The following is a 16,086-nucleotide window of genomic DNA, read 5'->3' as shown; positions in this document are numbered from 1 at the left end:
TGGCGCACGATTGGTCAATCCTTAAGTTTATTCCTTAAATTTCAGACTTTCATTACTTGTTACAGCACAAGTTCAATGCCGATGCACTGATTCGCTAAAAATGACCTCACGTTGTAACTGATTGGTTGAATCTGACGCAAGAGATAAATAGAAGATATCAAAAGGCTTTGGAGCCTCGTGACGTGGTGTATTTGATACGAAAGTCTTCGGCAGTACGGTGTCATCATCGTTTTTAGTAACGGAGAGAGGAGGAAGCCCGACCGGCCGTGACGCCGAAAGTTGTGATTAAATAGTTAAAAAAAACGGCAATCTCTCATTCAATCTCCGTGAAAGAGCCTTTAAGTCCTGTTACTAGGCTGTAACTAAGAATTTGCCATCGCAAAGGAGGGTAAGCAATATTAATTCTTTACCATATTGTAACATATTTAACGTAATTGAAATGTTCCGTTGTTACATAACAAGTCCTCGTACATTAGAAATGAAATACAGATTTCGGGCTGAAGTATTTACAAAAGACTTATTATTTTACCTAATTTTTTTCTATTCTATCTATATATAACGTACGTATACGTATATAAAAGAATGCATATATGTATATTAGTCACGTTTTTACGCCCGTATAACATTTGCCGTAGATATTTTTTTGGATCGGATGATTATATAAGCCATTTATGGTTGTAATAGGTTTTTAATGATAGGGCGTGGTTGTTACCTTGTATAATATTCAGAATTAGCATTTTCTGTACACTTTTAACCTCGGACGTGCAGTGATGAATCATTCGTAGTATACCGCTAACTGGAGTAGGTTCCATATTTCTACTAAACAATGAAGTTTTTGCAGACGTTGTATTACCGGATGATATAACGAATGCGTTGATAATCATCTAAAAATATGTGTAATTACAGGCTTTCAGAATCCCTCCTATTCCCGAGCAACCAGAAGGCAGCAACATTTCATTAGAGGAAGCGGGTGAATTTTCAGTGAGTTCTAGCATAAACAGCTTTTATAACCATTAATGGAATATTTGAGTCTATGATATTTTTTTAAAATTCTATTAATAATAACATTATTTTTTCACCAGCTAGTTACATGACAAACTAAAATGTAAAACCTGTATGTAATTTATATGCTTTTAAATAACAAAGTATATATATTTAGTCACATTGAACAGTTTCATTTGATTGGTGATTCAATATTATTGAGGTCAGATTGGAAAGTTTAAAAACAGTATTTCAAACATTGCATTTCTGTAAACTTTGAATAATTTAAAAGAATGAGGATTCTTAGTTAGAGAAATATACAGAGCAATTACTTTTGCAACAAGTAACTACAGTTTTAATAAATATTAGCAATTTGAATACTTTCAGCTACCACAATCATGGAATCCGTTGCTAAAGAAGTCATCTGCTATTCGTGGCGTGAGATCCTGCGGAATAAAGAAATCCCGATGCTCTTTGCAAAAGATGGAAAATTCATGTTTAAAACAGGAAACTTATCCATTACTGAGCCCGGTGATGGAATCAGAATTGCTACTCGAGCCCTGGCCCCCCCTAAAGAATTCCAAAGGCAGTACTCCCATGGTTTCTACCCCCTCGTTTTGGAAAGAAGATTTTCAGGACTTAAGCGACTGGTGCGTGGACCCGCAAAGTATAAGCCGGTTCAATATACCACGTTCTCCTCAAGGACAACGCGATTATCCTATAGGTGAAGATATTAAGACGAAGATTTCAGGTAAGTCGATAATATTCCTCATTGATTAATTAAGCGACAATAGATGAAAAAAGATCAAGATAATCACAGCCTACCTCTGTCATTGCAGGTGTGAAAGATAATTATTACAATTTATCTAATATAAAATCAGAATTTGGAGAAAGCACGGAAATAAGTGACAGCTGGACTGTAAAAAATAACATCGAATCTGCAGAGATGTCCTTCGGAGGGTCTCAGCCCTTGGGGCAAGACCAATTTAATACCACAATGGACATATCAAATGTTTGGATGGATTTGACACCAGCAACGAATACATATGAACAGCAAGCCGCAAATAGTACAAAGTTTATTCCAAACATAAACAAAAGCATACCAGATTCAAGCTTTGAAATGAACGGAGAAAACTTCGATAACTGGTTTCCAATAACCACAAATGTTGGCGACTTTCCATGCAACGATTTAGTAAACATCAATCAACCCAACTATAATCCTACGACCTTAGACAATTATCAATCAACTTCTGCTAATTCCACTGTTGAAGAACAAGAAACGCAACTACTGGCAGATAATTTATTAACAGATCTTGAATTTCAATCATTCGATCTGTTAACATATGTTTGCGAAGTAAGTTATTTTATATTATTGCAAATTATAAACTTCCGACATTTTGGCTTTATTTTATTAAACAGTATCATTTAAGTCTAAAATAAACTGTATACTTATTGCTTTTACTTTTTGTTTGTTAATTTAGGAAAACGGACAATCACTCATGAACAAATCAGAAACCACCGCATCAGAAATTGTCGAACCATCCCAAGTTGTGAATACTAACAAACGCAAGTCGAGCAAAGAAAATAAATCCATTCATGTCAAAGCAAAAACTGAACCTGTTGTACCACCGCTCAAGATTAGTTTAAAAGCCACAAAATCGCCAATAAAAAAACGAAGGATATCTAAAGATGTAGATCAAGAAAGTGGAAATTACACAGATACTGACTCAGATTCACAGACATCAGATTATAGCTACAGAGAATTACGAGAAAAAAATAACAAAGCTTCAAGAAAGTCTAGAATCAACAAAAAAGTGAAAGAAGCAGAAATGATGAAGAAAGCAAACGATTTGGAGAAAGCCAACGCAATTTTGAAAATGAAAGCAAAAGAATTGGAAAAACTAGTAATAGCCATGCGGGAAACGTTGCTGCAACTTGCATTGAAGAAGGAATCTTAAAAGTCTCAGTACTGGACAATACGTAATAAAAACACGTGTGAGTTATCCAAATTTTACGAGGGAGAAAATTGAAAAAGAAAAAAAAATTATACATATATATACATATATATATACACATATAAACGTGACTTGCCATGATTTAGTTTTAATAAAAGGGTTTATGAGTTAATTATGGTTCAAATAACATTAAATGATAATCCGAGAATAATCTTACTAACACAGTGTAAAATCTCAGTAAAAACACAAAATTTTGGCACACCAAAAGCAATAAATTGCTTGTCTGTATATCAATTCACATGCCACATTTATTAGCTATAGATGAATACCTAGTTTTATCAATCAATTATTCAAAATCAGATTCGTGCAACATTTAAGTTAGTACATGATCAAACAAAATTAGATGTGCAAGTATACATACGGCACTCACTTTTACACATATGCAAATTTTGTAAAATTACAAAAAAAAAAAAACTACATGATTTTATGGGTACTGGTTGTTTTAATGTGTTTAACATCACAATTTATCATGTATTCGTATTAACAAGTTACAATAAAAAATATTGCACCTAAGACCAGAATTTTTATCATCCGTCTAATTTTCAACCAATCCTATCATAATCTTAGGTAGCTAACTCTTGATATATTGTTTGTGACATAATGTATTGAGGACAAACTAAATTTATAATTTGCATTTAATTTCATTCAAAATCAGCAGTGTGATTATCAAAATGATTCACAAAATAATTCCTGTATTAGATTATTAAGAACAGGAATTTTTTTATTCGAATACAAGGTCGTGATTGAAGTTAGGATAATCTTCGAGGGATGTATAGTTCTACCTGAACATACCTTTTAATCACGAGGAACTATCGTCGTTTATTGCATCATCATCTTGTAATAGAATTATAGGTAGATATTTTTGAAGTGTTTGAACAGTAAAATACATATCTGGGTTCGCCTGAAAATGAATAGTGCGTATTACATGACTGAGGATTTTACACATAATACAACTGTACGGTAAGTAACAATTGTAATTATAGGTCAAGTGAGCAGTCAAAAAACTGTTAAATGTTAACAGGGTCTTTAAAAATTTTTCCTTGATCTGCAGATATGCAACTCCCATTCAAGACTTACCAATAACATTCCCTTGTTAAATTTTCTTGCATCAAATTGCACGTTTTCATATGCAAACGACAAGTTGAATAGTTTACAATCTGCTGAAAGTTTCTCAACATCTCTATACATCAATATTTCTTGTAATTTCAGACCAGGAAACGTTAAGAGCTTACTGTTATATGCTGCGCTCATTATTTGAAACGTATCCCTAAAAACAGATCATATTAACCTGATCTGTTTGGTACAATTTGTAATCTCATTAAGCACTGAAGCACAAGTACCTTCTCAAAAGCCGCAAATTACTTAGAACACCGAATTTTAACAAAAGTGGAAGTTTTTGTATCAGTCTTAAGGTTCGGACATAATTTTTCAAAAACCACGCAAGAGATATCTTCATGGCCAGCTTTACGTTCTTGCCCCTGCACATATAATAGTTCCATATAATCCAGAAGTAGCATTGTATCATCTTAGTAATTACAATCTTGTAATTCACCTGTACTTATGAGGAAGCGATATGCCTCTTCCTAGAGCCGAGGAATCACCGAGATGTAACAGCATATACAAAGCTTCCATTTGAGGTCGGTTATTACCTATTGAAAGTCTTTCGATATTTTCTTCAAAATTAGGATTACACATCGAGGATTGTTCTTCAAGTTCATCATAAAGTACTAACAGTTGTTTAAGACACTCTAGAAGGTGCTGACTATTTATCTTCGTATCAAATACAGATATGTTTTTTTCACATAGTCTGAAAACTAATTTTATTACAATTAACTGGCAAGAAAGTATTCGTCTCTTTACCTTTGGCCTGCGTAAACATGAAATCGAACAATTGGCTCTAGGATTTGAACACTTTGAGGTCCTCGTATTCTTTGAATAACAACTTCCTGTCTGATAGCTCTCAGTCGATCAAATACAAAATCATAAATCATTACCCAGTCATAATCGACTCGCGTAACAACACTGCAAAAAAATTTGTTATATAGCATGCGCGAGCTATGAATTTATGAAAATCCTTGTCAGATGGCTTACTTAGTGAACAAATATCTTATAGTCGATAAAAGAACAGAAGCCGGTCGAAGTTCGCTTGTATCTGGCATGAGCTGTCCGGCTGCAGGTCGACTGAAGCATTTCACAATCTTTGAAGGATCTGCTTTTGGTCGTTTTAGATGTTTTGTTTTCTCGTCAACTTCGAAGGTATGCAGTAAGCCTTCTCTTTCTCTCCTGAGTAAGAATCAGTTGAATATCCACAAATTTTGATACATAAATTAATAAAAATAACTGAAGTGAGGTTTCCCTCTGGTCTTCTTCACTGATGCCGGAATAAAAATATTCAAATATACACACAACTTACATCCATCTCTCTTTCTCAGGGCACATAAATAAACACGTCCCAACTATAAAGTCAGACATCACTGTTTAGTTACACGCTCTCTGAATAAACAAGGAGATACGATCGATAATTTTAGACTAACTTAACCGAACGAACCGAACTAAACTGACGTTTCGACTGACAACAATCGCACGAATGAAGTGATCGGCTGGATGCTGGCGGCACGATGTAACTTTGTCACGTGACCACCCATGTGATCTACGCTACGATGTATACAAGTACTATCATTGGTACTACTAGTCAGGTGCATCCATTCAGCAATAGCTGTGTCATGTTAGGTTAGGTACTCAACCAATCGAATTACAGGATAGCACGACTCTCCCAATGAGAGCTTCGGCTGCTGGGACTGCCGCTTACTCACTGCTGGATGTGTGTATCGACACAGGTTACGTTTCCCAAGCGTAGCACAGCGAGTAGCGGGTTTAAAGATAAACAATGACTGGAAAGTGATAATTGTATTGTATACAAAATCTGGAACGACATAAAGGTGTAAAATGGCATCAAATCGCAGCACACGTGAAGTATTATTATCCCTTGTCGATGACATGGAATTAATAGCCAAGTAAGTATTTTCACCAGTGCTAAAAAGAGTCCGAGATTTCATACGTCGAATAAAATGGTCGGAAAAATTAAAGTAAAACGCAAAGTACGCTCGTCGTTATGTCAATTATTCACAGACCTCAAATTTCATACCTGTATTTTTATTCTCTGCAGAGAACTGATCGAGAATACGATAGCGCAGAAGCATTTGAAACTATCCAGCAGCGAGCACGCTCAACTGACAGAGTTATTAGTTGCCAAAGACAATGAGCTCAAGTCAACTTTACAACTGGCATCGGAACAGGCAAAAATAAACCAGAAAATGGATTCGTTAAAGGAAGAGGTTGAGAGGCAGGATCAAGACATTCAACAATTACAACGTCAGTTGAAAGAAGCAGAGCAAATACTTGCCACTGCTATATACCAGGCTAAACAAAAACTCCAGTCCATATCTCGGGCCAATAAAAGGCCTGTTCCTTCTGAAGAACTCATTAAATTTGCTCATAGGATTAGCGCATCTAATGCTGTTTGTGCTCCATTAACGTGGCAGCAAGGCGATCCACGCCGACCGTATCCAACAGGTGAATACGATAGATTTATGCAGTAATGTTCCAAATGCTTATTTCAAATAATAAACTTTACACAGAAACATTTTTCTTGCTCATCAGATTATCAATCTTACACTTTTGGAATGACCTCTTTGGTTGAGTCGAATAACTTCAAAAATATTTCACAGCGATATCATTCCCTTTCTCTTAGTGTATGTTAATTATTTCATGCCTCCTAGATATTGAGATGAGGCTGGGCGTTCTGGGGCGACTCAGCGATCTTCCACTGAACGGACAAATGATCGGATCTCATCCCGGCATTCCAGCCGAATTGCATCGAGCTGGACATCCAGCAGGTGGTGAGAATACATTAGTAGCTTATTCGATTTATCATTACTCTTCTATGCGATTCAATTCCAAATCATTTGGAGAAGTTATCCAATATATTGTTTGCTACTGGTTAGTCTTATCAAAAGAATATTGCCATTGACTTTGAAAATATACTGGAGAAGATATTTCAATGAAAAAAAAAGTTCATCTACTCAAAGTCATCGCAGCGATTTCTTGAAAGTAACTCAAAATAAATCATTTCAGAGCCTCCAGTATCTCAGGCGAATCAATTTGCCTGGCACCCGTCAGGAGAAATCCACATGTCCGTAGGTGGACAAGGTAGCGTAGCAATGAATACTCATAAACAAGAAACGGAAGACGTTGAAGTAATGTCAACAGATTCATCCAGCAGTTCCTCGAGTGATTCTCAATGAACAGTAAATATTTCATTCTTCATACCCAACTCACGAATGAAAACATTTATGATAAGGAAAAAGGTTTGAATGTTTTAATATGATTTTCAAACCATATTAATCATTATAATCATTCTTAAGTATAACTCGACGAAGTATTTCTCATATACTTTATAAGAACAGGAATCTTAATTTAATTTAAACGTTTCTCTTTACTAATTGTACAATTAAATTCAACTGCTTAGTCATATGTATGCTGTTGTATCAATAAGTAAAATAAAATATTTTATTGAAATTAATTCCAGCTTAAACCCATTACTCACCTCTACTAGTTATTTAAAACTCTCTTAGTAAAATAAGTCGAAAAAGTTTTTTTTCCAGAGCTGTGGATTATATTCTCTAGAAGTTCATGTTCTTAGTGCACGACTTGATTAATTTTCAAAAAATGTCATTGGAAAGATGTAGACAAATATCTGGGTCATGTTTGTAGGGCAAGTCTGTGTTAGGAATACAATTATTGGGGTATGTAAAGCCTTGAGCTTACTCCTGGCTTATGTGGTACGTAGAAATGAGATCAGCGCTCTCAGCAATTTGTACCAGACTTTAAAAACTGATTCCAGTGAGGCATTCAGAGGTGTATTTACTTTTTATTTTCACTCTGAGGATATCTTTCAAGTAAAGTAGTTGGTCAACCAATTTTGTGAATAATATTTTGTCATCTATTTTCTCAAATGCGTCTGCGTATTGATATATAATGAAAGTGACTGGAATTAGCTGATTTGATATCGGTCGTAATGGAATATTACTCACATTAGGTTGACATCACAGTTCTAATCGTGTAAAGGGAAGCACAAAAACTGCTCCTAATCCTCAAGCCCTGTAAGTGAAACATTCTCCAATGGCCCACATTCCGGTTTGTTCGAGAGTCAGTCGTCCCTCTTCTATCCCAACTACAGTGTACATAAAGAATGGTAATTTCATACTTGCTAGAAGTTTTGATAATCGCTCACCAAGTCCAAGTGTATAATTATACTGCACAGTAATACAATCGTACGCTAATAAAAGTCCTATGACTGTAATATTAATATGTGTAGCCCAGGATTAAAATAAATTGTGTAACAATTTTGAACAAAGATCAACCGGATTGTACCATCAAAAGTTTGTTAATAATTCGAGTTACTTGAAAGTTGAAAAGTCACGACGTGAATTGCATAGGCATTCTAATCGTTGTATGTTTTTCCAGAATTTGGGAACATTCGTTAAACTCGGCTACATCATGCTGATTGTTACACTAATTTTGATGTTCTGGTCTGCGATGGTCAGAATGCACGAAATCCAGGTGCAATATCCGCCGTGTTTTTTTAACCCGCTCTGCACCTGTTCCAAAGCGATTCCTGATCTAGGCATCGTATCTTGTCACAACGTGCCAATGCCTCGAATCCCTCAACCCATTAACTCTTCAAAAGTGTTTATACTCAAACTAGAAAACAATGGATTGCACTTTTTGCAACCACAATTTTTAATTCATACGGGTATGTATACAAAATCAGTGTAACCCGGCTACTATTGAAGATATTATTCAGCAAGATATCATATTTCAGGTCTATACAAACTCCAGATCAAGCACAATCTTTTGTCAGATATACCAGATGATGCATTTGTGGGGCTTGAGAGATCATTATGGGAGCTAGAGTTGCCATATAATCACCTAATTCACGTGCCTAGCAGATCTTTTAGACATTTGCAAAGATTACGACAGCTGGATTTAACAGGTAATCAGTCAGGATTCACGTAATCTCAATAAGTGAAACATTTGGCATTAAATTAATCAACATAACTAATTTCGTTTTTACTAAGATTTTAAAGAATGATCTAATTTTGTAGGCAATCGGATATCTGAAATAACACCTGATAATTGGCGAGGTCTCAACACGTCGCTTCAAACCCTTAGACTGGGCAAAAATTTCATAGACAGACTTCCAGCGAATGCATTCAGTGGCCTGTCGGCCTTGGAAGTTTTAGATCTTCATGGAAATAGCCTGTTAGAAATTGATGCAACGGTGTTCAAAGATGGAATTGATTTTCTCACGCACCTTTATCTGAATGATAATCAACTGAATAATGTGCCGTATGCACAGCTCTCTACCTTAAAACACTTGCGATACTTGGATCTTAGTCACAATAGAATATCAAGGATGTTAAATCCACAGATTGAAAATGAGATTCGTGGGATGCAAATGTCTTTGGATGAATTACGCTTGGATTACAATCAAATTAACAACCTTCTACCAGGCGCGTTTCAGCATTTTCGTAGAGTTAACAGAACGTACCTTGACGGTAATCCACTCACTATCATACAGGTATATTCTTTTCACTTGTGAAATAATTTATTATAAATGATTTAATTGTTCTTAATCCTTTCTTTCATCTCACAGGAAGGAGCGTTCAAAGATTCAAAAATGCGTGAACTCTACTTAGGCGATTGTGATCTGATGGAGGTATCGAGTCCTGTCTTCATGGGATTAGAACCTTCTTTAGAACTACTTGATTTAACTGGAAACAACATTACGGAACTTCCTGTTCACTTGTTCAGAGATTTTGACTATCTGAGAACCTTTATGTTCAGGGAAAACAAAGTTGATGCACTTACGCAAGGTAAGATCCAATATCCTTTGAAACTATGTGGAAAGTGTTAGTGAATCTGTATCAATTAACTTTCATCTATCTGTCAGGTGAAGATTTCAACGATTTTCAATATTCGTTATACAACTTGGATTTAAGCGGCAAGAAAAATCGCATAATATCTTTGCAAAGTTTGAAGGAAATGAGAAATCTACGCTTCATATCTTTGTCCCGAATGCCTAAGTCTACATTGTCACCGGAAGACTTCTTAGACTTTGGAATGGATTTAAAAGAACTCAGAATAATTCAAAGCAATTTGGATACAATCAAAAATCATGCGTTTAAGCATGTTCGAGGAATAAAATATCTCGATTTTTCGGAAAACTCAATTTCGACTATTGAGGATGACGCATTTGCCGAAGTGGGTAAAAACATTCAAAGTCAAACCGCCAACTCATATGGTTTACTTTACAATGTATCATTTTATTTTCACAGGTAGGGCATTCGCTTCTAACGCTCCAAATTTCACATGGCCTCTCTTCGTCGGTTACAAATCTTCCAGCAAACCCACTGAAATCTTTGACGAACCTACAGCACCTTGATTTTAGTAATAATAGAATACAAAATATGCCTGAAACAGCTTTTCATTTCTTGAAAAGAATTAGGCGTATTGATTTGCAAGATAATACAATACAAAGTATACAAAAGGGTACATTCCAGGTAAAATCAAAAATTATTATTTTTAAAAACTATTGAAGACTTAATTCAAAGTCCAATTTTCATTATAAGGAAAGCTTTCGGACTATTGACGTAATTGGTAACTAAATAGTGATTTCTATCAGTTGAGCGAAATTGGGTTCATTTTTTTCAGGGTGACATTCATTCTATCCTTGATGAAATAAACTTGGCGTTCAATGAAATCAAATTCATCGGCAGTAACAGTTTCGTAGATCTACCTTCCCTGACATTTTTAAATTTACAAGATAATTCCATTGATAAAATTGAACGGCGGGCATTCATTAATATGAACCGATTGAAATACATCAATCTTCGGGGTAACAAAATCAAGGATATAACAGATGAAGCATTTCAGGTATTCTATTTGCAATGTTAAATTCCGCAATAATTTTTATTATAAATGTTGCTCATGATGGGATTTTTCTTTTTCTCAGAACTTGCCTGATCTTGAATTAATGGATTTGGCTTACAACCAATTACATGAACTAGATTTCATGTCTTTTGATCAAGTAGGGACGCTATCGTCGTTCAAAGTGAATGCTAGCTACAATAAAATTCAAAAACTGTGGATCAACAGTACGACTTTCACACCACAAACTAATAGTAAGTATTATTATGTATTAGAGAATAATTACATACCCTTGAAATCAAAATCGTGCTTTTTTTGCAGTCGGAGGAATTATACAATCGAACATAAAAGTTCTCGATTTGAGTCACAACAACATCTCTGACATAATGAGGTACTATTTCAGACCCGTTGAATTTTCACTCACGCATCTATACCTGAGTCATAACAAATTACTAAACGTTACTCAGCATGTCTTTGGAAATATGCCACACCTTCAATGGCTCGATTTAAATTTTAATGACTTGATGGACATAAACTTCGACTGCTTCAAAAATACAAGAAACCTCCAGGTTTGAAATGCAAAGAAACGTATCTGAAGTAGCTCGATTTTTTCTAATAAAATCAAATACATGTGAAATTCATCAATATTCATCAATAAAATAGAGATGTTTTATGGCGTAATAAAATAATTCAGCAACATATCTCATTTAGATTCTACTGATGGCTTGGAATGAGATCACCGAGATTCCTGTGGAATCGTTTCGATCCCTAAAAAAATTACGCATAGTAGATTTGTCACACAATAAATTGCGAGCATTGCCAGATAATTTATTCACCGAAGGAAACCTAGAGAGTTTAGATTTGTCTCACAATCAATTCATGCGACTCCCAATGAAGAGTATGTCTCCGTCTGCTGCTGCATCCTTGTCCAAACTCGATATGTCGTGGAACGTATTAGCTGGACTGCACAATACCGATGCTATATTCAGATTTAGGGTAGGTGAAATATCCATTACGATATTACTTATGCCGAGCTGCTATATTTAGACATTTTACTTAATATTCCCAGGACATGACTTGGTTGGATTTATCATACAACAGGCTAGTGAGGCTTGATGATGGAGTATTCTCAGAGTTGGCCATGTTATCTTACCTCGATTTGAGTCATAATAAAGAAATAATTTTGGAATCTCATGGCAAAAGTTTTCACGGTTTAGAAGACACGTTACTGACTCTTGGACTTAGTAACATGTCCCTGTACATGGTAAGTTCACAACTACATCATTGTACAGATGATGATTGCTTACAGGAATAGGAAATTTCCCAACGTTCACAATCAAAGATATTACAAAATACGATTATTTCTGCTATTCACTTTGAGTTTTGTTGAAAAATTTTCGTTTGTCATTTATGGTCTTCAAAAAAAGACATAAAATTATTAATTTAAGTAGGTAATGCTTCTTGTATGGTTGGTATTGTATGATTGGAGTCTAGATTAAGTACAGTAAATATAATCAATGATGCTAAGGTTCCAGAACTGCCGCTTCGTCGTTTGAGGACACTGTATTTGGCACATAATAAACTTTCATCTATACAGTCAGATATGGCTGCCAACATGACGTCGCTCCGCCACTTGGATCTTAGTTACAACGAACTGTCTACTGTCCCACTGATAACTCACACACTTCCTGAGCTTAGGTCTCTAAATCTTGCTGGAAATCCTATCACTAGCATTACGAATACAAGTTTCTTGGGTCTCGCCGATAGCCTTGAAGAGCTTGAAATCCGAAGACTACCTCTCGATGTGTTTGAAGTAAGTAATTTTAATTTGTTTCAAGTCAAACAATTCAGCGTATCTTACCAAATCTACATTCGTAACTGAATTTGTTTCTATAGGCAGGAGCATTGTGTAAAGCATCCAAACTTCGCAACTTACACATAACAGTGTTTAAGAAAGTGAAGAATTTTAATTTACCTAACATATTAAATTACAATCATGGTCTTCGAAGTTTACATGTTGAGGTAAGCAACAATACTGTACCACTTAGCTTGTAATAATGAAAAAATAACTAAAATTGATTACAAAAAGGAATCTTAAGTATAGATATGAAACAGTAAAGATATGCTTTTCGGATTCTAGGTTGATCACGACATTAACTTAGAAAAAGAAATGAGGGGCACATTCCCAGCCAAGCTGTACAATATGACTCTTAGCGGTAAAGCTCTGACAACGATACATAAGGATATATTTCAGGTAAGTATCTCATATTGAACTAGTAATATGGTCCTGTAATATGTAGCCATCATATTAGTTCCGTTGTCATTATTATTATTATTATTATTTTAATTCCTTGCGCAATAGCTTAATTTTTTTTCAGGGTATTCGAAACTCACAACTACACTTTACACTACATAATACAAGCGTCAAAATAGTCCCTCGTGAATTATTCACTAACACAGGGAGTGTAAGGAACATATCAATTGATTTCCATAATAATCATATTGGATCTATCGGAAACCCATCGTCTGGCCATAAACCGGGTATACCAGGAAAAACTTTCCTCACAAAGCTTAGATTATCTGGAAGTCATCTGAATTGTGATTGTGAAATTGGGTGAGTGATCAAAAAATACATGACTTTTAAATTGTCTTGCTCGATACAATTTACACCTTACTCAACATTATTATCAGGTGGATCGAGATGTGGCAGCGAAAGCAGAGGCAATATTACGAAGATGAGTGCGGCACATATACTGATCATATTTCTGAACCTGACGAAAATGACAAATATAATTGCTGGGATAATGGTTGGGACGACGATCTTCGTGAGACGTTTTGCCTGAATAAAAATAATATCTCTCTCCTGGAAGCACTCAAAACTGATCTTGAATGTGGCTGGGGATCAGCTAATGCACCAATTTTAACTAATGCCGTAGTGGTCTTTTCAATCCTTATGGTGAATGTGTTCTGAATTCTAAATCTTAATAGATTATTTTAATGCACTAATATCATGATAGACAGTAATCGTATTGGCAAAACTTTACACTTCAGACCCACTCCGATGAGAACCATTATTCATTTCCATTTAAAAAATCAAACAATACCCAGTACCAATAATCAGCTAACAGCATCTTGGGCAGTGAAATCAAATCATTCATGTATTATAATAATGATCTAAAATAAATATGTCGTGCGTAAAAATTAGATCTAGATATTGATATTATATCGGACTAAACAAATTTTTATTAGCGGACAAACGATTTAATTTCAACTTATAATTTGCCTCCAAACGATTTTGAAATAATGTGTGAAATATGCATACTGCTCGGTAATCAAACATATATATTATAAAAACAAAAAAACCCCCAAAAAAAAAAGTCCGATATTTTAAATATTAGCTTTTCAGCACAATGTTACCGCCATAATAAATGATTGTTTTAAAATATTATTTCAGAAGTAGAAAATATAACATTCACGAATTGTTTTCGTCAGCGTTGATAGTTGAGAAATTATACATTGACTTTGATACAATTACAATAAAGTTAATATGCCATACAATTAAATTATATCTCAATGGATGTATTCTTTTTTCATATAATTACAAATATATAAATGTATATTAACAAAATGCTTAATAAAACTGTCACAAAATATATGTATAACAATAAAAAAAAACCTGAAATGGCGTGAACAAAATACAAAAGATATAGTTATTTTCAAGTACCTCACCCCACGCTCCTAATTCCTAAATTTGATCCTAGTTTAACTGAGCAACATGATTTTCGTTAGAATCTCAATAACCATGTATATAATCGGAGTGATAATGAAACCAAATATGAACATAAGACAAATATAAATTGTTAGTAGCTGTAATCCAAGAACTAAATATTTGACTAATATCTGTTGTTTGTCTGGAGTATAGATGATGTTGATTACTTTGTCCAGAACAAATCGCAAGATATACAAAAACACCTGGAATTAAAAAATTATATACGATGATCAGTTTCATAGTAAGAGTTTGGATGATAAGATACTAAGGAAAACAACATAACGATACTCATGTTCATTTACTTCAGCAACTGGGGCAATGTTGACTATGATATAGAATAGAGCAAGCAAAGCCCGGCCTGTCGTTTGACCCATCACGCTTATCAGTGCAGCGAAGGAATACTCTGTTCGCGGAGTGCCATGGGTTTCTTGATATCCAGCCAAATAATCGCGAATATTAAACAACAGATTTTGCTCTCGGTCTTTGGCTAATTCCTCTTGTAGACTTTCTGGAAGAATGGTTGTTTCAAATTTTTACTAGTAATGAAAAAAATTAACATCTTCACCTGTTACGTCCGCATAACCAGTGTTCCAACCACTGTAACGATGTGAATTCGACATGCTATATAAATTTCTGCATTTCCAGTCAGCAGTACTTATTTTGCAAGAAGGCACCTTCGGCTGCACGTGTCCTTGCACTTTCCAAGCTTCGTTGTCTTTCCAATCGCCCGATTTATCGTGTTCCTGACAAAGTGTATTCAATACTTTCGAGGAGATCACATCATTTTCAGAATTTGATATAGATACATGATTAGTTTCCGTATCAAAAAGCTCCTCAGGCAAAACCTGTGCAACAGTAATAAAAGTATGATTTATATTGCTTAGTTTTTATGCTCAGAAATGCGTTAGATGTGCGGAAATGACTATAGTTTTACATTTGTTTACGTTATTAAATCGAAATTTATTTTACATTATGTTCACCTTATCGGATCGTTTATGTCTGTTCATTTTTAATAGATATTCGAGAGTACGTTGTTGCTTTTGACGTTCTGCCACTTTTGACGGGGTGGCCAAAATTGGTCCAATAGGACAATCCTCATCAACCGTTAAAGACTCGTTTCCATACATAGTCATAATTTATATCAATCACTAAGACAGTTAAATTCTACTCACGATCAATTGGCGAACAGTAATTTACTTGTAAAAGACTGAATCAGAATCATTTTTCAGACATAACAGAAACGAGATATTCTGGATTGAGGAGTGAAACACTTGAATTCACTAATGATGTTTTTCTGTTAGCAGTTTCAGATTGTAGAAATTTGATCAT

General features: G+C 34.8%; 5 protein-coding genes across 7 annotated transcripts; 3 read left to right on the top strand and 2 right to left on the bottom strand.

Moving 5' to 3' along the window:
• Nucleotides 1–245: 245 nt before the first annotated feature.
• On the bottom strand, nucleotides 246–5,588 carry LOC124212339 (germinal-center associated nuclear protein). 2 transcript variants are annotated; one of them, XM_046612253.2, is made up of 8 exons: nucleotides 5,410–5,588; nucleotides 5,088–5,279; nucleotides 4,857–5,018; nucleotides 4,549–4,803; nucleotides 4,337–4,474; nucleotides 4,074–4,263; nucleotides 3,789–3,897; nucleotides 246–884 (listed from the first exon to the last, which is right to left on the bottom strand). In XM_046612253.2, exons 1-7 carry the CDS (start codon nucleotides 5,466–5,468, stop codon nucleotides 3,796–3,798), a joined length of 1,098 nt encoding a protein of 365 aa, XP_046468209.1. In that variant the 5' UTR covers nucleotides 5,469–5,588; the 3' UTR covers nucleotides 246–884; nucleotides 3,789–3,795. The 2 variants fall into 2 exon arrangements, with proteins under 2 accessions (XP_046468209.1, XP_046468200.1); XM_046612244.2 differs by having other exon boundaries at nucleotides 246–3,897.
• On the top strand, nucleotides 249–3,472 carry LOC124212324 (uncharacterized). The gene is made up of 5 exons (XM_046612219.2): nucleotides 249–388; nucleotides 907–981; nucleotides 1,369–1,732; nucleotides 1,821–2,335; nucleotides 2,463–3,472. The coding sequence occupies exons 3-5, from the start codon at nucleotides 1,465–1,467 to the stop codon at nucleotides 2,937–2,939; spliced, it is 1,260 nt and encodes a 419-aa protein (XP_046468175.1). The 5' UTR covers nucleotides 249–388; nucleotides 907–981; nucleotides 1,369–1,464; the 3' UTR covers nucleotides 2,940–3,472.
• Nucleotides 5,589–5,785: 197 nt separating the features above from the next.
• Nucleotides 5,786–7,527, top strand: MED4 (mediator complex subunit 4). 2 transcript variants are annotated; one of them, XM_046612318.2, is made up of 4 exons: nucleotides 5,786–6,010; nucleotides 6,163–6,569; nucleotides 6,776–6,892; nucleotides 7,131–7,527. In XM_046612318.2, exons 1-4 carry the CDS (start codon nucleotides 5,943–5,945, stop codon nucleotides 7,298–7,300), a joined length of 762 nt encoding a protein of 253 aa, XP_046468274.1. In that variant the 5' UTR covers nucleotides 5,786–5,942; the 3' UTR covers nucleotides 7,301–7,527. The 2 variants fall into 2 exon arrangements, with proteins under 2 accessions (XP_046468274.1, XP_046468268.1); XM_046612312.2 differs by having other exon boundaries at nucleotides 5,788–6,010; nucleotides 6,776–6,895; nucleotides 7,131–7,524.
• A 658-nt stretch (nucleotides 7,528–8,185) lies between these two features.
• chp (leucine rich repeat containing G protein-coupled receptor chaoptin) lies at nucleotides 8,186–14,399 on the top strand. Its single transcript, XM_046611956.2, has 17 exons — nucleotides 8,186–8,250; nucleotides 8,523–8,811; nucleotides 8,881–9,051; nucleotides 9,164–9,639; nucleotides 9,715–9,934; nucleotides 10,012–10,322; nucleotides 10,397–10,621; nucleotides 10,773–10,994; nucleotides 11,074–11,242; nucleotides 11,310–11,557; nucleotides 11,700–11,984; nucleotides 12,058–12,252; nucleotides 12,517–12,801; nucleotides 12,885–13,010; nucleotides 13,129–13,242; nucleotides 13,367–13,602; nucleotides 13,680–14,399. The coding sequence occupies exons 1-17, from the start codon at nucleotides 8,248–8,250 to the stop codon at nucleotides 13,957–13,959; spliced, it is 3,855 nt and encodes a 1,284-aa protein (XP_046467912.1). The 5' UTR covers nucleotides 8,186–8,247; the 3' UTR covers nucleotides 13,960–14,399.
• A 12-nt stretch (nucleotides 14,400–14,411) lies between these two features.
• LOC124212369 (uncharacterized) lies at nucleotides 14,412–16,026 on the bottom strand. Its single transcript, XM_046612298.2, has 4 exons — nucleotides 15,738–16,026; nucleotides 15,323–15,602; nucleotides 15,060–15,265; nucleotides 14,412–14,960 (listed from the first exon to the last, which is right to left on the bottom strand). Exons 1-4 carry the CDS (start codon nucleotides 15,888–15,890, stop codon nucleotides 14,751–14,753), a joined length of 849 nt encoding a protein of 282 aa, XP_046468254.1. The 5' UTR covers nucleotides 15,891–16,026; the 3' UTR covers nucleotides 14,412–14,750.
• Between the last annotated feature and the right edge of the window lie 60 nt (nucleotides 16,027–16,086).

This window comes from Neodiprion pinetum, chromosome 1, assembly GCF_021155775.2.
Source record: "Neodiprion pinetum isolate iyNeoPine1 chromosome 1, iyNeoPine1.2, whole genome shotgun sequence".
Taxonomy (NCBI): domain Eukaryota; kingdom Metazoa; phylum Arthropoda; class Insecta; order Hymenoptera; family Diprionidae; genus Neodiprion; species Neodiprion pinetum.
Note: the sequence above shows the minus strand (reverse complement) of the source record. Positions and strands in the feature narration are given on the sequence as shown.